The 27,123-nt window shown below is 35.7% G+C and overlaps 1 protein-coding gene and 1 non-coding gene across 2 annotated transcripts; one reads left to right on the forward strand and one right to left on the reverse strand.

Moving 5' to 3' along the window:
- Positions 1-2,062: 2,062 nt before the first annotated feature.
- LOC123876225 (hemicentin-1-like) lies at positions 2,063-25,366 on the reverse strand. Its single transcript, XM_045922406.1, has 25 exons — positions 25,090-25,366; positions 23,684-23,913; positions 23,268-23,390; positions 23,032-23,124; positions 21,922-22,050; positions 20,425-20,596; positions 18,820-19,004; positions 18,040-18,118; positions 17,737-17,903; positions 17,009-17,174; positions 16,130-16,378; positions 15,584-15,659; positions 15,061-15,272; positions 12,438-12,618; positions 11,789-11,883; positions 11,118-11,271; positions 10,480-10,601; positions 9,796-9,942; positions 8,393-8,530; positions 7,991-8,106; positions 7,022-7,252; positions 6,424-6,574; positions 5,165-5,859; positions 3,564-3,740; positions 2,063-2,500 (listed from the first exon to the last, which is right to left on the reverse strand). Exons 1-25 carry the CDS (start codon positions 25,319-25,321, stop codon positions 2,240-2,242), a joined length of 4,581 nt encoding a protein of 1,526 aa, XP_045778362.1. The 5' UTR covers positions 25,322-25,366; the 3' UTR covers positions 2,063-2,239.
- Positions 9,018-9,132, forward strand: LOC123876569. The gene has a single exon (XR_006798381.1). It is a non-coding gene; the product is annotated as a U5 spliceosomal RNA (small nuclear RNA).
- Positions 25,367-27,123: the final 1,757 nt, after the last annotated feature.

Raw genomic sequence — 27,123 nt, forward strand, 5'->3', positions numbered from 1 at the left:
CCTTTCATACAAAAAAAACTAAATTAAAATCGGTTCATTAGTTTAGGAGCTACGATGCCACAGACAGATACACAGATACACATGTCAAACTTATAACACCTCTCTTTTTGGGTCGGGGGTTAGTAAAATTGTCTCCTGTTTTAATGTTTTCCTGAGTAAAAATTAACAGATTTACAATTAGGTATTGTGAAAAATAAAATTCGAAAGTGTCCTCAGATATCCGGTTCATTTCCTTTTCTACGATGGTCTACCCCAGGACTAGTCCCTGGGCATTGCCTATGGCAATCACGTGATTGGCAGAAACCAGCGAAAACCGAATAAAAATCCGTGCAGTAGGTACAGCTGAGATAAGCACGTAGGTACATACTACAGAGACCTAGTCAGTCCTAATATCCTAATCCTAATATATACAGGATGTTTGGTAATTAGTATATAATGACGACACGTACCCATGCTACTTTGATCTGATAAATACAATGCTGAAGTGAAATGACGAAATAAAATTAAAAAATTTCCATACAAAATTTTAATATTTTTTTAATGACCAAGTTTTCATGGCCCTAATGTGCCCTAACTCACTGAGATCGTTGGCCTCGGCCTATCTAAAGATGGCCAACGATCTCAGTGAGTTAGGGCACGTTAGGGTCATGAAAACTTTGACTAAAAAATTTTTTAAAATTTTGTATGGAAATTTTTATAATTTTATTCCCAGCATTGTGTTTATCAGATCAAAGTAGGGTACGTATCGTCATTATATACTAATTACCAAACACCCTGTATATAATATTATAAATGTGAAAGTATGGCTGTTTGGATGTTTGTTACTCAAACACGCAAAAATAGCTGAACGGATTTGGATGTAATTTGGAATGGAGATAGATTAAACCCTGGATTAACACATAGGCTACTTTTTATCCCGGAAAATCAAAGATTTCCCGCTGGATTTTGAATGAAATATAAATCCACGCGGACGAAGTCGCGAGCATAGCTAGTTTTATAATAATACCTACTTAGTGATATCAGCAGCGGAAGGTGGCATCACTATCAGTTTCAGTCGTAAACGCCTCTATGACCCTGGGGGTCAATCGCGTGACCCTTTTTAGGGTTCCACACGGAAATGGTACAAAAGCAATACCTATGGACAATCCTATCCATCTATCTGTCTTTTAGTAACTTTTACACTACTCCAGCAGGTCGATTCCGGAAAACCTGCATCAATCGTTATTACTATCACCATTGTTGTGATTGGCTGAATTTATGGTATTCTTGTTGCAACAATGCATTGTAGCCAATAGTGAGCGAGCGTCAACCAATCAGAGGTGATTGCAATCGTGACATTGTACTCAGCTATCATTCTATCGCAATCGGGTTGCGGAATGCGTTCGAAAAAATACTTTTGAATTATTTTCTTGCATACCCCAGTATTATGCCCAGTAATTTGGTCGTCAAAAAGGGGCTTATCTGGAAAGTTTTCAAAATGTTATGCAAATTGGTGGTTTTATAGATTTCGATGTGCTCTTTCCGAATTTTTATTTTGCCACCTCGTACCTTTGCCGCTCGCGCCGCCATCTTGGAAAAATGGCGCCCAAAAACAGTTTTTTCACGATAACTTCGTACGCTAAAACTATTGAGTCTACAAAAAAAGGTGACTACACAAATTGTAGGAAATTGTCTCTAGTTTAATTGTTACATAGCCATTTTTATCGTAAAATGAGTGGGAAAGAAGTTATCGTGAAAAACTGTTTTTGGGCGCCATTTTTCCAAGATGGCGGCGCGAGCGGCAAAGGTACGAGGTGGCAAAATAAAAATTCGGAAAGAGCACATCGAAATCTATAAAACTACCAATTTGCATAACATTCTGAAATCTTTCCATCTCATATTACAGAATTACTGGACTACTAGCGCTTTCCTCTCTAGTGAAAAGAATATTTTTTTGTTTCTCACGGTCGATTTATTGCGTTTCGTGCTTTTGAATTCCTCGCTACGCTCGGGATTCTATTTTAATAACAGACTTTTCACCTTTACGGAATCGCTTTGGTATCCAATAAAATACAACTTTTTTTTAATTAAAATTTATTACATATAAAACTGGGTACAAAAAATCTATGTAAGTTATTGAACTTATATAAACCTTATGAATAAAATAATGAGAACTTAAAATCGACTTCTGTTTCTACTTCTGTAGCGAGAACCTTATATTAGTAGTTACATATTATGTAGGAGTATAATATCCCAATTTTCATATTATTAAAACCTTTGAGTTTAATTCACGGATTTGAAATAATGTGTCTTTGTAACCAAATGCTGTCTCGAAGTCTTTGACTTTGCAGCAAAATGTGAATCCCTTCTTGACGTCCCTCCAATCCGCACTTCTCATCCATTCTATTTCATGGCAAATGTCTTTGCAAAGCATGAAGGAAAAGGCTTGATACAAAGTGATATCAGGAATGTTGATCTGTATAATAGCGACTGATCTGGCCTCGTAATGATCGACTATTACCTGAAATTAAGCATAATAAACATGTTAATAGCAAACTCTTAGATGAAGGTTTCCTGTTCCGTGTTTAATTCATCCAAGAGCGAACTTAATATCTATATTTCTATATTAATTTTATAAATCGAAAGTGCTATTCTGTGTTTCTGCTACGATTTAGACCTCCTTAGACTCTCTAACTCTTTAGATCTTTAGATCATTGATCCACTGAAACAGTTTATTAATTCAAATATATACTTAGTAGGTATCGATCGTTTGAGTTTTTTTTAATTATTTTTATTTATTTTAACCAAAGTATAGTTTTACATATTGTTTCCACTTGACATCCTGAAACTGTCTTGAGATTATGTGGATGTTGCACATTCCTCTTAAATATAGTTATACAAATTGTTAAACAAATCGAAACTGTTGTTTTAACAAAAATGAATTTTGCTTGTTTTGCTTGTAAGTAGGTACTTTGTAACGTGTGGCCTAGTTATTACATCGCATACCAATCGATTGCGCCAAGCAACTTTAACCCAAGGCCGTAACTGGATGGGTGACCAACTTTAGAGGTCCAAATTTGGCCTCTCGTGGCGGGGCCGACCACTAACATTTGATAATAACTGTAAAAATCACATAGATAGTCTCACCACAAACAACACGTCTAAAATTTTTGTGGTAACCCAGAGTAGGTACGAATCATAAATCGAAATTTCGTTCTCTTAGTTGAGTCGTATGTGCAAGGACCTGGGAACTCACCACATCATCATCCTAAGAAAACTCCAAACACTATATTAATGGAAAAGATCCCAACCCTCAGTGGTGAAAAATTAGATGCAGTAAGAGATTTTTTTTCCTCTCTCGTCTGGCTTTACAAAGATTAGCCGATGTCAAGTTTGTAGTTATTTGTAACAAGTTAGTTAAACTATACAAGTATGGACCCCGTCTGAGCCGGCGCTCGTCGACATACGCACGGCATCCCCTTAAGAGCGCTTTCCAGTCAGTTTTAACAAAAAACACTCCGAAAAGGCAGAGCACGCCCGCCAGCTAACACCAACACAGACGAAGTCCACAGTAAGAGATGTACCTTCCAAGTATAACGCGGCACGGGTTGCTGTCTGTTGAATCTGTCGACCAAATGTACAGTATTTTCTTTCGGCTGTGCTGGAAGCTTCATCAAATGGGAAGAACCTGTGTAAACTTCTAGTGGATGACCTAACTCCTTCACCAGACTTCTGACTCTTTCTTCTACTTCATCCCAATTCTGTAAGTTCACATCGCGCTTTAATATTCATCGTAGCGTATTAACCTAAACGTCATTCAACTACAATAAAATTGGGGCCTTCCTTTGAGCCTCGATAGCTCAACGGTTGAGGAGCGGACTGAATTCCGTGATCTATTTTTTTCTACAAATCACTTACTACCCAGATATTTAAAAAAAAGCGAACGGGCATCTTAAAGATAAACGAGTCCCATCTAAGGCCACATAATCACTTCTCATAAGGTGTGAATGTGCCAGTGGCGAACGAAAATTATTTTGTTACGAAGCTAAAAAAATTGCGATAACAATATAATTTATTATCTATATTTCCGAGCTATTTATACTGGAAGTACCGGATCCATAGCCGAGATTGTCAATGTGATGTATTATTGAGGGTTCAAGGCGCTTTGTTATTTTTTTAATGTTTGCGTATAACCACAGTATCATCATAAAAACTGACCATTTTGTCATTTGTCTGAACCATATTATTATAAAATATCAATACATAATAATTAATTATTATGGGAAGGTAATATAATCACAATATTCACAAATACTATAAATACTTACTTAAATATAATAACTCAAAATTTAAAAAACCCTCGACACAAAAACCTCTGTAAGAAAACTAGAAAAGAGCTGATAACTTTCAAACGGCTGAACCGATTGTCTTGGATTATAGCTAAGAACACTCTCGATCAAGCCACCTTTCAAACAAAAAGAAATTAAAAAAATCAGTCCATTCGTTTAGGAGCTACGACGCCACAGACAGATACACAGATACACACGTCAAACTTATAACACCCTTCTTTTTGGGTCGGGGCTAAAAATTACAAAACAAAAATGTTATCAAAATCACTGTAACGAGGCAGGGTGCCCAGGACGCTGCCTGCGTTACCTCGTTGAATGGCCAGACCATGCTGACCCGAGGTAACTGCCAGACCTCTGGTTACCCGTGGGCTCCACAAGACGGGATACAGGGCTCACTCCGTCACTCGTTTCATACCATTTCATACAATCGTAGTTCCAATTTCATTTGAATACTAAGCAACTAAAGTCCATGAAATTTTGCAGACATATTCTAGAAACTAATATCTGTGTCTGTGGTGTTTTAGATTTTTCTAAAAATATGTAGTTTTAAAATTACAGGGGCTCAAAGATTTGTATGAAAATTTTAAGACCGCGTAACTTTGAAACCGAATATTTTAACAGAAATCTGGAAAACCACAGACATAGATATTAGTTTCTAGAATATGTCTGTAAAATTTCATGGACTTTGGTTGCTTAATATTCAAATGAAATTGGAACTACGATTGTATGAAATGGTATGAAACGAGTGACGGAGAGAGCCCTCTTAAAAAGTTTGTTTAAAGTTTTGTCAATTTATACTAATAAATAATCTACAATATTGTCCAAAATATACCTACCTCTGTGCCGCAAGTACCCCATTTCGGTATAACATTCAAGTAATTATAGGTTGCAACTTGCTGGTATCCAGGAACCACGTCCCTGGGGTTCACCAACTGTCGTTTAGCAAAACAGCATCTGTTGTCTGTACTTAGACGTTTTCCAGTTAAAGACAAAATGCTGTGCCGTTGTAGCAAACAATTGTACATGTCTTCGAATTTAAAAGGTAAATGTTTACTTCCAACAAATTCTATTTTCTCATTCGGGATAGTGTCTTCAATTATTGGATACATGTCGAACTTAGTATAAAGTGGAAGTTTGCTGTCCTTGTTGATACAGACATCATAGATACCAACAAACTCAGATCCTATATCATATCCTATGTTCAATAGTTCGGTATTCCCAGGACCGCAGTGAACTCCAGTGCTCTTCGTTAACGGCACGATTTTATCGTTACATCTTATATTAGAAAAATCTACATTTATTCCATTGATGTTTAGTATTGAGTTATCAACGCAGGAGCCGTTGAGATGATCTCCGTATTTGATGCCATCAATATTTATGAAACTGTTCGGGCAAAACATAAGAATGCTATGTTCAGCTGGGATCTTGAGCAGGCCATCGGCACTTCGAAGGGCTGGGAGATTAATGTCTTCGGATGATAATAGTAAAGGCTGTTTCATTTCAAAACTTTTATCAATGTTCAATGTGCACTCTGAAAAATACAAGTGTAAATTAAAAATTTATACCCGACAATTGAAGGTTACAGTAGCTAGAATAGAGCTGATAACTTTCAAACGGCTGAACCGATTTTCTTGCATTAGGTATAGCTAAGAACACTCTCGATCAAGCCACCTTTCAAACAAAAAAAAAAAAATTAATTAAAATTGGTTTATGAGTTTAGGAGCTTGATGCCACAGATAGATACACAGATACACACGTCAAACTTATAACACCCCTCTTTTTGGGTCGGGGGTTAAAAATAATAATAATAGATGAAAAAAAATCTTGATCTTTGATCTTATCTAAATCTAATGAATTTTCGGATCCGATGAACCAACAGATTCTGCCACAGACATAGCCTTACCACAACCACTTCAGCTTGCTAATTTGTTGAGCTAGATATTAGTTAATTTGGTTCTCCTACGAATTTCCTAGTTACGGAATTTGACCCTCAGAGAGACACTCAACATAACCCAATCCATGGCACGCTGACCGAGGATATGAGTCAAGACCAACAGTCTCAGCATTCCCTTAGACGAGTTAAAAAAATACAAACCATTTGAAACAACAATATTGAAAGTTCGGCTTATATTTCCAAATTCATTGCTAAGTCTGCACGTGTATTGTCCAATATCGCTACTTTCCATAAACAAAATATGGGTCATAGATGTTTCTTCAATGAGTTGTTTATTTTTCCACCATTGTATCTAAAACATTTTTTTTTTTAAGATTCTTTATAATGTAAAAACTAAGTAAAAAATTGCGAAATTTATTATAAGTGAGTTTTCTAGATATTCAGAAAGGGAGATTCGATAAAGCTCGGTACCACAGATAGAATTCGAAATATCCCGTGTTAGTCTGAACTCTGAACCCATGGTCTGAACCAATATGCTATAGATAATATTTAGATAATATTTTAAAAAATAGATGTCATTTCTGAGTTTAGACGAGAATTCAGGGATGAGATCAATCAAATCAAAAAACACCAAGTGAAGCTAGGGCGTGTCCAATGTCAATATAGAAACAATAACGACAATTATTATCAATCTTCACCCCTCTAGGCCTGATGGGTTTGGAAAAAAAAATGATTTTTCTGATTCGATTTGTCAGGGCTTTATATTTTTAAGTTTCAAGTTTGCTTTACAAAGACTTACCTTAGGCTTTGGTTCTCCACGAGCGTTGCATGATAAAGCAGTAACGGAATCCTCAATGAAGTCAATATCGGTTTCTTCATCAGAAGTAAAAGTCGGTTTGAAACCAACAATAATGTTGTAATGAGACGAATGGGAGACTTTGAAATTGCTGACACGGCAACTGTATATACCAGAGTCAGCTGTATTCACATTGTTTAGAGTTAAATCGCCATTTTTAATAAATCTTCCATCCTGAAATGAGTTTGAATTAAATGTACTTGCTACCAAATGCTTTGAATGCTTTTTTTTATTGGTAATCCAAAAAAAAAATAACTTTCTTTTTTATAGATGTCTTGGCTGCAACCAAAGACTAAACCTGCTAGCAAGTGATGATGCAGCCTAAGATGGAGCGTGCTTACCTAGAAGATGCTTTGTTTTTTTTTAAGAAAAATAGCTAGCAAACGAGCAGTCGGGTCACCTGATGTTAAGTGATTACCGTCGCCCATGAACATTTGCAGCACCAGAGGAACCGCCGATGCGTTGCCGGCCTTTAAGGAATTTGTTAGTGCGCCCCTTGAATAACCTTATGGTGTAATCTAGTGGGAACACCGCTGATTTACTCTTGACTTGAAGGTATGGGAAAACTGATTCTGGAATGGCGTTCCATATCTTAGCGGTTTGAATTTAAAACGAGGAGGCATAACGCTTCATAGGATCCGTGGAATTTTGACTACTTATGAGTGCAGACTTTTGTGATGCCTTGCGGTACCTACCTAGCGGTATATACCTAGTAGAAAGGTGAAGGAGGAACCGGGTCAAAAAGTTCTTGGGGACACTCTCCCGATTACATATATCCTGCAGAATACTGACAGACAGGCAACTTTGCGCCGTGTTCCAAACTTTGAAGCAGTTTTAAGCTTCTTTTATACAACTAGATTGTTTTAGTTTATACTAACTTAACACTGAACTAATTCAGGTAGGTATACTTACCTTAAACCAGCGTATTAAATCACTTTTCTTATGAGACATTCCACAGTCGACACTGAATGACCTTCCTTCTTCTAAAATTAGTATTGTATCATTATTACCATCTGAAGTTGGAGAATCTGCAAAATAATGTGATAAGTGATAACCACAAAGTAAAATATTACCTATTTATCTTAACTTTCATCCAAGAGGCTCTCATTTTCACATAATATAATATATATTTTTTAATTTGTAATATTATAATATTATATTCTATTTCATTTAGTTCCATGACAGTAATAATAATCAGATCGGAAGTAATTGAAAATCGATTGCAATATCTGCAAACAAATGCAATAGTGAAGCTTTATATTAGCTGTTTGATAAAAACGCCTTAAAAAAGGTTATTGCTAAATGTCAACTCACCAAGGACAATAACTTTATAGTTTTCAAAACTTGACCCCAGTGGGTTCTCTGCTTTACATATATAGTCACCAGCACCATCCTCATCTATATTTTTTATAATTAGCGTACCATCTTCTTCAACGTCGTACCATTCAGTGCCTGAAATTAATTAGTTATTTATTAGTTTGAATAGCATTATTTACTTACTTTTTATATTTCAATCAAGAGAATGAAGAAAAGAAAGAAGACAATGTTTGATAAACAAAATCTTTATCATCGAAGGGGTAAAATTCAAATTGTAGAACCAGTAGAAGCCAGGTGTGAGGTCAAAAATGAGAGCGCCGTTATACTACAAAAACGCGAAATTGCTAGAAAGAAAACTAGATGGCGCTGCTCTGGAAATATCCAAACTATCGTTGTATATTTTAGACAAGAGAATGAGTTTGAAAAACAAAGTCTTTATCATCGAATGGGTCTAAATCAAATTGTAGAACCAGTAGAACCCAGGTATGAGGTAAATGAGAGCGCCGTACAACATAAATGGGAAAATGCTAGAAAGAAAACTAGATGGCGCTGCTCTGGAAATATTCAAGCTATCGTTGTGTTAACAAGAACCGTATAATCATTTGACGGTATTTGTGTCATGTAACTCTGGTTTCCTTTCAAAACGCATAAATCTTTCGCCTTTTACTAAAGATTTCCGTGGAGGGGAACACTCAAATGAGTCTTTAAAATTTTTGACGCCCTACGTTCGTAGGGCTTATTAATCACTTAAAATAAAATTAAAATTAGATCAAGACGTAACAGGCTGTGGTTGTTATTATTAAGTTAACTATAACAAGAAATATGTAGCTTACAGCTACATATTTCTATTATATTATGATTTCGACATAAATGATTAAATTGCAGATTGTTCATTGGTTAAACAAGTGTAAAAATTTATAACACCCCACTAGAAAAGAGCGGATAACTTTCAAACGGCTGAACCGATTTTATAGCTAAGGACACTCTCGATCAAGCCACCTTTTAAACAAAAAAACTAAATTAAAATCGGTTTATTAGTTTAGGAGCTACGATCCCACAGACAGATACACACGTCAAACTTACATAACAGCCCTCTTTTTGGGTCGGGTGTTAAAAATTGTATTATGATTTTTATTGTATATTTTTTATTTAATTTTTGTTGTTTAATCATTTAAAACGCAACTCTAGAGTTCTTCGAGAAGGATTTCATTATTTTTTTATCAAGCTCAAACAAACTATAGCACGCATTAACTGAGCTTTCTTTTTGAGCTGCTTTTAAAATAATCTTCTGACACAATTAGTCTGAGTCAGGACCTATCGATGTAAGGAGTAAGGACCATGAATGGAAAGTTTCTCGAATAAGAACTTCTGCTTATGAAATGTTTGAAAGTAGAACTTACCTGTAACTATATTCAATCCATTTTCAAATGTCCACGTAACCGTTGGTTTCGGACGACCTTCTACTATGCATGGGAGCCTTAAAACTAAATCCCCCTTAACAGCCTCAATAGTTTTGTCTCGTAACGTGTTAAATATGGTTGGAGGAGCTGTAAATATAAATATTTAAGCTATTAAATAATGATCAATTTTGTGTAGGTATAATGCGTAAAAACCGACCAAGTGCGAGTCGGACTCGCGCACTGAGGGTTCCGTACTCCGGTATTTTTTTCGACATTTTGCACGATAAATCAAAAACTATTATGCATAAAAATAAATAAGAATCTGTTTTATAATGTACAGGTAAAACCCTTTCATATGATACCCCACTTGGTTTAGTTATCTTACTTTGGAAATTTAAACACATTTTAATTTTTTTTCAATGACGTTACCACAAATTCACGATTTTCGGATTTATTCCTTTACTTGTGCTATAAGAACTACCTACCTGCCACTACTGCCTACCGGTCAAACGGACAGACGGACGGACAGACGGACAGATAAACAGAGAGACTGACAGACTGACAGGACAAGTAAGTGATCCCATAAGGGTTCCGTTTTACCTTGTGAGGTACGGAACCCCAAAAACATATCCCTACAGTTAAACTGAGAACCTCCTCCTTTTCTTGAAGTCGGTTAAAACTTACCTTTCACATTAACTTCATAAGTGATATTAGAAGAGCTTTTAGTATTGCTTGCCACGCACGTATATAAACCTTCATCACTTAATTGAACTCGGGGGATCACAACGGTGTTTGTGATATCTTTTCTAAAATATTTTTTTTATAATTAGTGTTAACTGTTAATTGAATATTTTAAAAGGGCAACCGCCGAGTTTCTTGCTGGTTCTTCTCGTTTGGAAATTGATATTTTGCAGGTTTTCTATATGACTCCCACAGTAAGGATTATAAGTAATTCCACTTGAGCTAAGCCGGGACGGGCTAACTCGTTTGATACTAAAATTCGAACAAACACCTGCCTACTGATACGCTAACTCAGTGTGAATATCACTGAATGATAGCTATACTGAGCTCATTTGACAATTATTTTTAATCGATTGAAGGTTTTCTACGAAAAATCACTTTAATATCACTCAGTAAAGCAACAATGTAGAACCGATCAATTTCAAATGAGCTTAGTGTCTATCCCGCTGAACTATGTAGTTCAGCATCGGGCAAGTTAACAGTGATCATGTCAGTGCCAAGATCTGCATTTCTTCGCTGCCCTTTCCGCTGCTCAATGCGTTTAAGATTATTTTTTTGAAAAATTTACATCTAGCAGGTACCTTAAAGTTTTTTGCGCAATTTTGGAATCCTTGCTGAAAAACCTCCATTCTATGTTTGGTTTTGGAAAACCATCAGCTTGACAGGGCAGTATTAGTATATCCCCCACTTTCAGTTCTATAAGGCTTTGTTTTGGTGATTCTATATTCACAGGAACTAAAAAAAGAAATCTTTAAGACTGATAAATTATTTTAGAAAAACAATGATATATTGATACAAGTGTAAATTAAAAGTTTATATCACCCCCGACAAGTGAAGGTTACAGCAACTAGAAAAGAGCTGATAACTTTCAAATGGCTGAACGGATTTTCTTGGATTATAGCTAAGAACACTCTCGATCGGCTCCACCCTTCAAAAAAAAACTAAATTAAAATCGGTTCATTAGTTTAGGAGCTACGATTCCACAGACAGATACACAGAACACAGATACACATAGATGCACATGTCAAACTTATAACACCCCTCTTTTTGGGTCGGGGGTTAAAAACATGTTATACAATCAATAAAGAAGGTTATTTTAATGATCATAGAAAATTTTTGTCAATCGGTCTGTAACTCTCAAAATGGCCACAAGTTTTTACTAAATGTGCTCTCCTGTAAAAGTGCAATTTCGTAGATGTCTTTTTCTAATTTGCTGCCATCGATTTTGTGTATTAACATGTTAATGACTTACCAAAAACAGCTAGGTGTACGTCTTTGCGCGCTTTTCCTAATGGGTTTGATGCTTCACATGTATAGACGCCCCTGTCGTCGATTGAACTTCTAAAACTAATGAAGACATCGATGATTAAGAGGTAGTTTATTAGATTTTTTCAATCATCAACAATGATATAGGTACAAATATATATTTTGCGTCCAAATTATTTTACCTAGCGCTATACCTAAGGCTTTTTAGGGAAATATCAAAAAGATTAGTCGACATCACAGAAGACTAAAATGTGTTACCTACTCTTATAAAAAATAAAAAAATAAACCGACTTGAATAAGTAAAATAAAATTAAAAAAATATTTATTTCAGAATGTAACATTATATACCTACCTATGTACGTATACAAGAGTCAGTGTAGGTCTTAGTTACCTAATATTTTTCGAGCCTGTGCCATCGCTATGAATTTATCTCATAAATAAGTATGCACTGACCAAATATCAAACTTTTGATGAGTGCAAGTTCAAACTCTAAGTTCACCATACTGCTGGAAGAACAAAACTTTTCATACAAACCGTCTACTTCTAGTACTGGCAGTCAGTTTTTAACAACAATCTCATCCCTCCAGAAGAGGTTCCAAAAGCAGCAGTCATTGGGCAATCAATGAGAAGTGTACCTTAAAGTGTTATCCTTGTAGATTTTATATTTAGTTGTAACATTTATTTCCAGTCCATCAATAAGCCATCGAACGGTCGGAGTGGGCACACCATCAACATAACACGGTATTTGTATTAATTCGCCTGTCCTCATTGATTCTTTATACTGGTATGCGTCATCAATTTCTACAGTTGGTGGATCTAAAATATCATATCAATACTTATTTATTAGTCAACTCACTTATTAAGAGGGGTCTCTCCGTCACTCGCTTCATACAAACGTAGTTCCAATTTCATTTGAATATTAAGCAACCAAAGTCCATGAAAGGGTCTAGCCGGATAAGCATAGCGAATCGGCCCCCAAATGACAACCTATTTCGAAACTTATGTATCAATATCGCCTTGATGTACGAATACGATTTATACAAGTTTCGCCTCCCTACTCCGCTTTTTCCCTGAGATATTAAATAAAATGTGAGTGAGTACGACTATCGTTCAAAGTGTCATATCTCGGAAAGTTTTAAAGATACAAACGTGAAACCAACGCGAGATTGTAGGTGACCTTTAAGAGCATATTTTACATTTTTTTTCAGATTTTTGGAATGGTTACGAACATTTTTTTTTAAATAAATAAAAATTTAATTATTATTATTTCAGTGTTCCTTCTCAGGTACAATCACTGAAAAAAAAATGTTATAGTACTTGACATGTACTCAAAAAAAAATCGTTTGAAAAAATATAGTGTAACACTGCAAAAAAAATTAAGTTCCACGGAACTAGATTATACAAGGATATAGACATAGGCACATGTACAGTGTTACTAGGTAAGTCGACCTAGATTCGTTATAAGGTTTTAGGGGAGGTCAAATGCTATCAAAAACTCCATAATATATACTCCAAAATATCGGCGAAAATGGCCTGTTTTTGAGTTTTTTGGAAAAACAAGAATTCTTTTTTTTTTAATTAATAAAAAAAAAAATTGGAGCATATTTCTAACCTTTTATACAGTTAACGAATAGCAAACATCCCAACTAATAAATAAGTACTAAAGAATAACCTTTAAATGTTTTGCAGTAGGGTTCCGATACTTTACCAGTTTCATAATTAGTTACTTTGACAAAAGTGCTATTTTTTTCTTCAAAAATTAGAGATTTTTGACTGGCAGATTAAATATTTAAACTTACTAAGCAATAAAACATTTGAATTCTTAGCTACCTGGCTATCATATTATCTTCTTACAACCTTCAATAAATTGAAAATTAGCTGAAGGAATTCAACAATTTGAGCACTACGGAGACTTTTCTCAACTCTTAAATTTTTAAAATCATTTTAACTTTATTTAAAGGTAGTCAAAACTTAGAAGGTGGTAATAGAAAACGAAAGCGCAGCTGTGTTCAAAGAATTGAATTTCTGCAAGTGCCATTTTAAAAAAAAGAATAGCTTTTTGTCAAAAAAACTAAGTATGAAACTGGTAGAGTATCGGAACCCTAATGCAAAACATTTAAAGATTATTTTTTAGTACTTAATTGGTATGTTGGTATGTCTGCTATTCAGAAATTGTATAAAAGGTTGGAAATATGCGCTACTTTTTTTTTATTAATTAAAAAAACCCAATTCTTATTTTTCCTGAAAACTCAAAAACGGGCTATTTAGGTATTATGGAGTTTTTGATAGCATTTGACCTCCCCTACAACCTTATAATGAATCTAGGTCGACTTACCTAGTAACACTGTACATGTGCCTATGTCTATATCCCTGTATAATCTAGTTCCGTGGAACTTAATTTTTTTTGCAGTGTTACACTATATTTTTTCAAACGATTTTTTTTTTGAGTACATGTCAAGTACTATAACATTTTTTTTTCAGTGATTGTACCTGAGAAGGAACACTGAAATAATAATAATTAAATTTTTATTTATTTAAAAAAAAATGTTCGTGACCATTCCAAAAATCTGAAAAAAATATACAATATGCTCTTAAAGGTCACCTACAATCTCGCGTTGGTTTCACGTTTGTATCTTTAAAACTTTCCGAGATATGACACTTTGAACGATAGTCGTACTCACTCACATTTTATTTAATATCTCAGGGAAAAAGCGGAGTAGGGAGGCGAAACTTGTATAAATCGTATTCGTACATCAAGGCGATATTGATACATAAGTTTCGAAATAGGTTGTCATTTGGGGGCCGATTCGCTATGCTTATCCGGCTAGACCCTTTTGCAGACATATTCTAGAAACCTATCTATGCCTATAATCTATGCCTGTGATTTTCCAGATTTCTGTTAAAATATTCGGTTTCAAAGTTACGCGGTCTTAAAAATTCACATAAAAATCTTTGAGCCCCTGTATGGAGTAAGTGACGGAGAGAGCCCTGTTAATCACCGAAGTTAGCGGAAAGCGCGGGCTATAGGTATTTTGTGCCGAAGAAGAATGTGGGTGATCGATTGCGGTAGAATGACAGCTACCATGTCACGATCGCAATCACCTGATTGGTTGGCGCTCGCTCACTATTGACTACAATAGAATACCATAAATTCTGCCAATCACAACAATTGCGATTGTAATAATGATTGATGCAGGTTTTCTGCTGCAACTGCAAAGTCTACCAATTGCGCTTAAAACAAAAACAAAAGCGACGTACATTCAACGAATAGATCCATTTCTCGAGAATCTTCTCCAAAATCATTATAGGCTGTGCATTTGTAAGCCCCAGCAGCTTTTGGGTCAATTTTGTCGATATTATAGCTACTTTCCTTGCTGCTGGTATCAGTTATTTTTACTATTTCAAAAACACCGGTATAGTTTTGATCAAATGACCAGTAAAATTTCGGTTCTGGCTTGCCACTTATTATTCTAAAAATACAAAAAGACAGTTAAGTATCTTCAATTCAATTCAAAAAGTAAATAATCCCCGACCCAAAAAGAGGGGTGTAATAAGTTTGACGTGTGCATCTGTGTATCTGTCTGTGGCATCGTAGCTCCTAAACTAATGAACCGATTTTAGTTTAGTTTTTTTTTGTTTGAAAGGTGGTTGATAGTGTTCTTAGCTATAATCCAAGAAAATCGGTTCAGCCGTTTGAAAGTTATCAGCTCTTTTCTAGTTATTACTGTAACCTTCATTTGTCGGGGTTTTATAACACAATTTTTAATTTATACTTGTTTACCTGCATGATAATTCTGCACTGGAGCCTTTTTCAACTCGGTATTCACTAGTCGTGCTTGAGTCCATTTTGGGAGGTTCTGTAAAATAAATTGTTTTGGTGCTTTATATAATTTTGTATTTACTGCTATTTCTTTACTTTATAGCTTGACTTTATGACACAACGTGCGATAGCAATGTCTCCAACGTCTCTCTTAAAATCTCTTAATATTATAAATGAGAAAGTGTGTCTGTCTGTCTGTCTGCTACCTTTTCACGGCCCAACAGTTTATCCGATTCAGACGAAAGCTACAGGATTAGCTTATATCCCGGGGATGGACATAGGCTACTTTTTATGCCGGAAAATCAAAGAGTTCCCACGGGATCTTTAAAAACCTAAATCCATGCGGACGAAGTCGCGGGCATCCTCTAGTTTTTAATAAATTGTATAAAGGCGTTCACAAGTATGGAGTCGAGCTCCGTACCCACCTTAGCTGCTATATGGCCACTTATTTTTCAATCGCCAAAAATCACGAGAACAAAATGTGTCGTTATAATTTTTTTTAATTACCTGCCGCCGATAAAAATACTTCAAAATCAAATTGTTTTGCATTAAAACCATTCGTTGCTTCAACAGAATAACTGCCTGTCATTTCTGGTTGCATATCTTTAATTGTTAAAGTACTGTTGTCATCAGAAATAGTAAAATATTCACTGTTCCTTAATACGTCATCATCTTTATGCCAAGTAATAGTAGCGGTTGGCATTGACTCTATCTTCAGTTTTAACTGTGCTGTTGTTCCATATTCTATAGTTGTGTCTATAAAAGAAACATTTTTGTATAATATGGAGTCATATATTATACTTATACTAAGCTTAAATAAATCTTGATTTAATTAATGACCACAAAATAATGTTTTTCATAAATATAATAATTAGTAAATGATCAAAAGTTACAAGTTGGAATCCGAAGTCGTATGACAAATTCTAAACTCGATACTCGCAATAGTCATTCATAATCAAACACTGATCCTTAATCAGTTTAGATGTATGATACTCGTACCATTCAGCAACAGTATCTAAGAGTTGATATCCAAAAATCACATAAAGTTGTAATGTCATGGAAATATGTATGCGATATTCCATAAGATTCAATTGAAATGGCCGCCGCAAAATTGGGAAGGAGTATACGTAAAGAATCTCTGTCGTAAATATTGAAAAATTCATGGTGATATGATATTTTCATTCATACTCGCTTATATAGAAATTTACTGCCACATAAGATAGTTAAAGTTAAAAAAATCTTATATAATAATTATCTAGTAATTATAAGGTAATTATTAAAAAAAATCAAGGTTCGTAATTGGACTACTTCATTCATACTGTCATTTAAATAGTTGTTACTTGTTAGTAAGATTTTCTTAATTTTCCGGAACTCAATGCAACTTACCAGTCGGATATTCAAGTACATTGAAGAAAGATTTGATTTCAATATTAACGGAAGCTTTATCCTGTCCCATAGTATTATTTGCCATACAAGTTAGTGTCCTATTCTCTTCTACCTTGGGTAAGGCAAGAATACTTATGTATTCATAAGGCAGATCAACTGCAATTGGCTTAAACAAACAAATTAAAGTTTTTAACAAGTGTAAATTAAAAATTTATAACACCCCCGAAAAATGAAGGTCACAGTAACTAGAAAAGAGCTGATAACTTTCAAACGGCGAACTAATTTTCTTGGATTATAGCTAAGAACACTCATGATCAAGCCACCTTTTAAACAAAAAAAAAAAAAAACAACTAAATTAAAATCGGTTCATTAGTTTAGGAGCTACGATGCCACAGACAGATACACAGATACACACGTCATACTTATAACACCCCTCTTTTTGGGTCGGGGGTTAAAAAGTGACAGTGGGGGGAGCACATAATTCATTCTAAGAATCAAAAGACGTTGACAGTCCCAAATTAAGTACTTGAATGTTGACCTTGCACCAGAAACTGCAATGTTCAGTGACTCGCCATCTGGTGGACGGATGATCTTAAGAGAGTGTAGTTACCGATGTACACAAGTGGTACAAAATCATGTCCTGTAGTGATTCTTCCAAGGACCTATGACGTATGTCCAAGGACCTTGTATATCAGGAAATGGTCATTAGGTATACACAGAATTATTACCGTTAAAGATAAGTATATGCCTTTTTCATCCAGCCAATATATTACGTCTGGCGCAGGATATGCCATCACTTTACAATGTATATTTAAAGGCTTTTTATATTCTGCATTCATTGTGGCTTCTCCTAAAATGGTGACTTTAGGTGCCAAGTTGTTTACTGTTTCTATTGCTGCAACGAAAAATAAATAAAAAACATTTTATACATTGTAAGAGTAGTAACTTAAATTATCAACAGGTATAATTTGTTAAAAATTATTGTTGTTACATTACACTTTTATACTTATTAGAATTCATAGATTATTTACTCAGATTAGGTTTTTGATATTCCACAGTTGTTGGTGATGTCCTGGTGATCTTTTCGTTTGAGGGTATGTATCCATGTACCTGCCAATTAAAAGTATACCTACGTAAATTGAAGTTGTTTTGTGGTAGAAAGTGATCGGGGCTTAGCGAATTTTGATGCCTCAAATTAGTTATCTTCAAGTTAACAAATGATTTAGACTTTTATTATTTAAATAAGGATAATAACTATGCACCTAACTAATAAACAATACTTCCATCTTAGACTACATCGTCATATATCGCGTAACACCGAAGATATTATCTCGGTTGAAAATTGTATATAAATGAAATATTAATTTTAATTGACCCATTATAGCCTGAATTATTTAAAGGTCTCAGAATTCAGTTTTTCATTGATATGTTGTTATGATGTGCCCTATTGTCAGATCTGATCATTAGAATTTTGGTTCAAGTCTTACTTCTGGAAATAACCATGGATGCTGAATGGCACCGCTAGGCTCCTACCTAGTCTTTTCAAATGTCTCATAAATTACTTTTAAGGTATTTAGGGTTCCGTACCCAAAGGTTAAAAATAGAGCCCTATTAATGTCATTCTGCTGCCTATTTGTCTGTCACGGGTCTCTAGCTCATAGACGGAACGAGTTACAAAACTGAAATTTTCGTATTTTTTTTCCGTCCTACACAGACATTGACTCAAAACCAAATTCAATTTAATTATTTTTCAGGGTCTCCCGAACATGAAAAAGGAATCAGAGGAACAAAAAAAAAACAAGAAATCTTACCACTATTTTAAATGGACCTGTAGGTGGGTATAAAACTTGGGTAATGTAGAATTGTTGGTCATCATCCACCATCTTCAAAGGTAGCTCAATAACCATACGGTCATTTACATCTCTTAATTCAACCGTTTTCAATAAAACATCCCTTTTATTGTTTTCTAATTCAATTGATAAAAAAGATAGCTGATCTAAAAAGGAATCAAGTTTTTAAAGCCATACTCTTATTATATGATATTCCACTTATATTTATGAACTCAACATTTTCTCCTCTTTCATTTGACTTCCCACTCGATACAATAGCAAAAAAAATTTTTGGATCCCCACTTTTTTTTGATGTAACATCTGTTAGGTCAGTTTTTTCATATAAAATGTAGCCTATGTCACCCGGACCTCTACGAAGAATCAATTGACACCTCATTCACCAAAATCGGCCCAGTAGTTTACTCGCTACGGTGGAACACACAGAATCTGGATACAAACATACATACATACATACACACATACATACATAGACTGCTAAAATCATAACCCATCCTTTTGGCTTTACCGCAGTCGGATAAAAGTGCAAAGGTATGCCTCATGCCTCTCTGTTTGATATCAATTTTGACAGATATTATGACCAATGGTAAGAGATTTTCTAAGGATAATAATGCAATGGGCTCGGAGATCTTTCAACTAAGATCTTATCTCGAATGTTAGAATTTTAGATTTAACGATTACTGCCCGATGTCGCGAACACATACTTCGAAAAACCAGTAGACGTTGGGGTCTCAAGGTCCTAGAATAGTGACCTCATATTGGAAAGTGCAGCATTGGATGACCCTTCCACTTCAGGCGGTGCAAAGCCGTGCTGTTTGGAAGTCTTTACAAGAGACCTAAGCCCAACCGTGGACTGTGATGAATGAAGTGACAATAGATTCAGTATTATATGGTCCGGATGACATAGGCTATGTTTTAGAGAAAAATTGACCTGATAGACGTTACATCCAAATAAAGTTGAAAACTAAAACCCGACTGCGATCGTCTTAAGAGGGGTTTCTCCGTCGTGGTGTTTGGAAGACTTTACAAGAGACCTAAGCCCAGCCGTGGACTTACTATCAGTTGTTAATCATGATATTGATCCGATGTTAGCGATAAATAACCCCAGACCCAAAAAGAAGGTTGTTATAAGTTTGACCTGTATATCTGTTTGTGGCATCGTAGCTCCTAAACTAATGAACCGATTTTAATTTAGGTTTTTGTTTGAAAGGTGGCTCGATCGAGAGTGTTCTTAGCTATTATCCAAGAAAATCGGTTCAGCCGTTTGAAAGTTATCAGCTCTTTTCTAGTTACCTACTGTAACCTTCACTTGTCGGGGGTATTATAAATTTTTAATTTACACTTGTTACTGAAATGTCGTCCTCGGCTTTGCCTTGTCTTTGCAATATTACTCGGCCGGCAAATGCTTTATTTCCCGCCTGCTGGGCGATTCAGAACACTCGATACGGTAAGTTATCGTTCGATAAGATGTATTTTTCAATGAAAACTACATCTTGACGAACGATAACTTACCGAATCGAAGTGTCCTGAATCGCTCTACTGGACAGTAATCTACCTACTTTTACTAACCTGGAATAGGCTTGGTAGAGGTCTCGTTAATAGTCGATGGTATAAACGGAGAAAAGCCATGTCGGAATGTCACTGATGTAGATCCAGTTATAACCACTGATGTCGGCTTACTGCTGTCATCACTATTCAAGATGATCTTGTAGACGCCAGGTTTTGTCTTCAGTTTGCCAATCTAAAAAGAACAAGATAAAGTTAAACAACACTAAAACCTGACTACTACCGGCGAACTGCTGGATAGGTTGCGATAGATATGGTAAAATTGTTTTTCTGTCACTCGGTGTATTTTAATAGTAGGTATACTATATTTATGAACTCAATTTTTTTTTCTTTCATTTGATATCCCACTCGATACGATACCAAAAAAATTTTTGGAGTCCACCTACCTTTTAGGGTTCCGTACTTCAAAAGGAATCCTTATAGATCACTTTGTTGTCTGTCTGTCTGTCTGTCTGTTCGTCCGTCCGTCCGTCCTCCCGTCCGCCCGTCCGTCCGTCCGTCCGTCCGTCCGTCCGTCGTGCCTGTCAAGAAACCTATAGGGTACTTCCCGTTGACCTAGAATCATGTTTGGCAGGTAGGTAGGTCTTATAGCACAAGTAGAGGAATAAATCTGAAAACCGCGAATTTGTGGTCACATCATTGAAAAAAAAAATATGTTTCAATTTTCAAAGTAAGATAACTATACCAAGTGGGGTATTTATTATAATTATGAAAGGCTTTACCTGTACATTCTAAAACAGTTTTTTTTATGCATCATAATTTTTGATTTATCGTGCAAAATGTTGGAAAAATACCCGAGTACGGAACCCTCAGTGCGCGAGTCTGACTCGCACTTGGCCGGTTTTTTTTGTATGTAACATCCGTCAGGTCAATTTTTTCTTGTAAGTATAAAATCATCCGGACCGGACCGGACACCTCATTCATCAAACTCGGCTTAGTAGTTTAGGCGCTACGGTAGAATACAAACCTACATACATACCTACATGTCATCTCTATAGAGCGACTGCAGAGTTTCTTGCTAGTACTTCAATCAGTATTAATAATGTACCTAAGTACCTAATAAATGTTTTTCAACTGAAATTTTCATGGGATTCTGTGACAGCCCTAGCACAGAGCGCTAATCGTACGTTCGAGTGTAGGTAAATCGGAACCGTCCTTCCGGACCACTTCCGGACCTATTTAGCACATCCCGGCCAGTCATTGGGTTTTTCGTTTTCACAGAATAAAAGAAGTGGGTATCTTTTCCGTGGGTTTTTAGGCTAGATACAGATAATAAATTCATAACTACCGATTTATCCTCATTTCAGTGTAAAGAAACTCGAGTCTTAAAACAAAGCTATTTAGGTCAATTTTAATTTGGCGCTTTCTATATTAAAAATCTATCGTTATCGAAACTTATTGATCTGTGGGTATTGAGTTGACAGAGTGAATTAGTATTAAGCTGTCTTTGTACCTATTGGGACATAAAGAAAGTAATAATTAATTATATGAGACACTTACAGATGTGGTGGCCGTGGCCGTAATTTTTTCGACCGTCACTTCAGTATTATCAGGTCCCAATATACGGAACTCTGGATGAGCAGCCGATACAGAAACCATCACGTCCCATATTTTACTGTCTACTGTAAACTAAACAGGTAAAAAAACTAAGTATGACGATGCTGTCTTACTCCTGCCCGGCTAGTATGGGCAGTAGATAAAAATTATATCCCCGTTTATATCTACTGATTTCTATGACATCGGTGAATATATTGCTCCAAGCAATAAGGCCGCCTTTGCACACAATTGTTTTTTTCTGTTTTCTTCTTACTGTGTTGTTATCCTTATATGTGTTTTTGTGTGCAATAAAGAGTTTCTATCTATCTATCTATCTATAATCGGGGGATATAATTTTTATCTACTGTCCATGCTAGCCGGGCTGCAGTGCTCCCAGGTATTACCTTAAAACATATTGTTACAAACCAAGGAACCTGCTCTAAGGCGATACGAAGATAAGTATTTTAAACATTGCCAGTAAATAACAGTGATAGTCTAATAATATAATATCTACATAACACGCTGACTAGAAACCGTAACAGGCTTGCGACTTCACGCTCCGCCTCAGGAAGGTCCAAAAGTCATTTGTGGGAATGGGTATAATCTTTTATAACAAAATTCCGCAATCAATTTTGGACTTGCCTTTACACAAGTTTAAAAAATCTATGAAATCTATGCTCCTGAGAAAATATTGTACAATCGAAGATTATGTAAACGATAACAGGGCGTGCATTTGATCTGCAGCTCGCTCCAGCAATGCACGGGACTTCAATTACTTGTAGGTATACCTACATGGCATAATTTATTGTATAACAAATCTTTAAAAAGAGCAACCGCCGAGTTTCTTGCTGGTTCTTCTCGGTAGGAAAGGCATTCCGAACCAGTGGTAGATGCTCTTGACGATTCAAAAGTACTTGTAAAAGTCTAATTTAATAAAAATATTTTGAATTTGAATTTGGATTTGAATAACCAATTCAGACTTACCCACTGTATTACAATAATTAATTAGGTACTTACCTAAGATAAATAAATAAAAAACATTTTAGGTACTTGAGTACAATGGAAAAACCTTACCGTCATATGTTTATTCGAATCACCAATTCGAAAGGTTTTTTTGTCCAGTGTAGTTTTCTTATGTTTTATCATTTCTATAATGTAATCAATAACCTAAAAGAGGAAAAATACTGTATACTTTATAGATAAACACAAGAGGAATATAACGCATATTTTCATAAGACCCTGATACAGGTGGAAAGAAAATTAGTTTTCATCAAAACACAAAATCAAAAAGAAGAAAATAGATTTTTCACCTTATTTACATCATCGCGTTCTATATTGAACACCTGTCCCGAAGTAGCCTCTGACAGTTTTTCAAATACAACATAGTCTGGCGTTGTGGTATCATCACATAAACCAGTCAACAAAAAGGTGACCTATAGAACAATAACAAGTATAAATTAAAAAATTATAACACCCCCGACAAGTGAAGGTTGCAGTAACTTGAAAAGAGCTGATAACTTTCAAACGGCTGAACCGATTTTCTTGGATTATAGCTAAGAACACTTTCGATCAAGCCACCTTTCAAACAAAAAAAAAAAACTAAATTAAAATTAATTCATTAGTTTAGGAGTTATGATGCCACAGACAGATACACAGATACACACGTCAAACTTATTACACCCCTCTTTTTGGGTCGGGGGCTAAAAAATGGTATCCAAGTACCTACCTGGGATGACTTTTTCTGACTTAAGCTTTTAACCCGCTCGAACTTGTCATAATCCTTAGCAGATGCATCCGTAAACACGTAGATAAAAGAATTTGGTTTGCTATTTTCAAGTGCTAGTTCGATTCCGGACATCGCTAACTCCGGGCAGTCATCCCCGCCGTGGATTTGGATGTTCTGTACTTTTCTTTTATATGCATATTTGTCTCTGGTAACAATCCGTAACTCAATACCTGGCGAGTTACATTACAATCTTGTATAGAAGGGCGCTTAACAGGGCTCTCTCCGTCACTCGCTTCATACAATTTTGTAGTTCCAATTTCATTTGAATATTAAGCAACCAAAGTCCATGAAATTTTGCAGACATATTCTAGAAACTAATATCTGTGTCTGTGGTGTTTTAGGTTTATCTAAAAATATGAAGTTTTAAATTTACAGGGGTTCAAAGATTTGTATGTAAATTTTTAAGACCGCGTAACTTTGAAACCGAATATTTTAACAGAAATCTGGAAAACCACAGACAGATATTAGTTTCTAGAATATGTCTGCAAAATTTCATGGACTTTGGTTGCTTAATATTCAAATGAAATTGGAACTACGATTGTATGAAGCGAGTGACGGAGAGAGCCCTGTTAAAGCAGTAATGTTTTAATATTGTTTTGACATTTTCATATAAAACTTGTATGAAATTGTCCAATGGTAGTAGGGCCCCAGGTAATGTAGAAAAGTCCCAGCTCAGCATTAGCTATATACCTACTGCAGTATGTCATTATTTACATTCGCAGAAATTAGATACCTACCTATCATTCTGTGTATTATAAACACTATGCATAATTCTTACCCATTATACGAATCATTCAAAAGTCATCATTGGACTCTGAAATTGGTACAATTTGATCCTATCGTTTGGCGGCACGGCTTTGCCGGTAGGGTGGTAACTGGCCACGGCCGAAGCCTCCCACAAGACCAGACCAGAAATTTGGAAATTATGAAATTCCAAATGCCTGCCGGTAATCGAACCCGTGACCTCCCACGATAAGGCCACAGCTCTTACCACTGCGCCAGGTCGTCAAAACTAATCATACTAAGCATAATGATCTAGAATACTAAATTGGAATATTGTAGGGACTTCGTCTGTGTTGGCGTTTGCTGGCGCTCGTGCTGTGCCGTTTTGGAGTGGTTTTTTTTTTTTGTTAAAAGTGGCCGGTTTTTGTGTTTTACTGGTGTTTGTGGAGGTGGAACTGACTGGGAAGCGCTCTAAACGGATGCCGCGCGTGTGTCGGCGAGCGCCGGCACAGACGAAGTCCATACTTACATAGTTTCTCTAACTTGTAAATAACTACAAACATGACATTGGCTGATCTTTGTAAAGCCAGACGAGAGAGAAAAAAAATGTAAAACCAACTCACCCGGATCATTAAATGTGACTAAAACAAAATCGTCAATCGCCGATCCATTTGATGACAGAACAGCGTCGAAAACTTCGTACGTCCTTTGCTTTACTCCATCAATTTCCTCCGCCATAGAAGCTGTATCATCGATAACAAATACGAGACTGCTTTTCACTGCACCATCCACAAAACACGATTGTAAATATAAGTAGAAATGTATTAAAATAATTATCTCCTTATAGTACATCATTGTGAATAATAAGACGGCCCGACGCGAAATGGTACATTTTTGTATGCGTCGGCAATTAGGTTAAGTAACCATATACAGCGTGTTTGGTAAATCATATAACAAAATATCCATGCTAATATTATAAATGCGAAAGTGTGTCTGTCTGTCTGTCTGTCCGCTACGTATTCACGGCCCAACCGCTGAATCAATTTTAATGTAATTTGGTACAGACTTGGGATACATGGGAAGGACATGGGCTACTTTTAATCCCGGAAAATAAAGAGTTCCTACTGGGTTAAAAAAACCGAAATCGACGCGGGCGAAACCGCGGGCATCTTCTAGTGAGGTAGGTATATAGTAGTACCAAATAGGTAGTGCGGCTAGTGCCGTAGCATTCTTTCGTTGTCTCTGCTACTTGACATACGGTCCTTCGAGTTCACAGAAGTTTTTACCCGACTGCAGCAAAGCTAAAAGGAAGGGTTATGATTTTAGCAGTCTATGTATGTATGTATGTTTGTATCCAGATTCTATGTGATCCATCGTAGTGCCTAAACTACTGGGCTGATTTTGATGAATGAGGTGTCAATTATTCGATATAATGAATTTTTGTGACGAATCGTTGTAAAAATTTATTATATACGAAAAAAAAAATACCTTACGAATATTACATCAAAAAAAGTGGAGGTCTCAAAAAATATTATTTTGCTATCGTATCGAGTGGGATGTCAAATGAAAGAGGAGAAAATTCTGAGTTCATAAATACAAAAGCACTACAACATTAAAATATACCAAGCGACAGAAAAACAATTTTACTATAGTATTTCAGCGTTTATTGAGACGATCGCTGTCGGGTTTTAGTTTCAACTTTATCTTGTTCATTGCAATTCCACAGCACAGGTCATCAACATCTTGCAAGGTTGTTACATTGCCTTTGAGTCCTCATATCTCCCACGGGTATCACGCTATGATTTTAACAGGGCTCTCCCGTCACTGGCTCCATACAATCGTAGTTCCAAATTTTGCAGACATATTTAGAAACCAATATCTGTGTCTGAGGTGTTTTAGATTTTTTCTAAAAATATGTAGTTTTAAAATTACAGGGGCTCAAAGATTTGTATGTAAATTTTTAAGACCGCGTAACTTTGAAACCGAATATTTTAACAGAAATCTGGAAAACCACAGACATAGATATATTAGTATCTAGAATATGTCTGCAAAATTTCATGGACTTTGGTTGCTTAATATTCAAATGAAATTGGAACTACGTTTGTATGAAGCGAGTGACGGAGAGACCCCTCTTAAGGTACATCTACACATTCGGTCCTAAACTCATCTTACCGGGATGTATATTATTTAGCACCTTGTATAACTTGCTATTTATATTGTAATCTTGAGTCAAAGTTGTTTACCTAATATAGGTAATAAATATGTTATACGGGAAAGCCCTATTTACATTATAATTGAATGAAGTTATCTCTAGGCACTTAAAAGGTTATCAGTTCTTTTTTCCCGACTGCGGCAAAGCCAAAAGGAAGGTTATGATTTTAGCAGTCTACGTGTGTATGTATGTATGTGTGTGGGTGTGTATGTTTGTATCCAGATTCTGTGTGTTCCACTGTAGCGCCTAAACTACTGGGACGATTTTGATGAATGACAAGTCAATCGATTCGTCGTAAGGGTCCGGGTGATATAGGCTACATTTTATACGAAAAAAATTGACCAAACGGATGTTACATGAAAAAAGTGGGATCTCCAAAATTTTTTTTTGCCATTGTATCGAGTGGGGTCTCAAATGGAAGAGGAGAAAATTCTGAGTTCATAAA

The sequence above is a fragment of the Maniola jurtina genome, chromosome 21 (genome assembly GCF_905333055.1).
Source record: "Maniola jurtina chromosome 21, ilManJurt1.1, whole genome shotgun sequence".
In the NCBI taxonomy this organism is placed as follows: Eukaryota; Metazoa; Arthropoda; class Insecta; order Lepidoptera; family Nymphalidae; genus Maniola; species Maniola jurtina.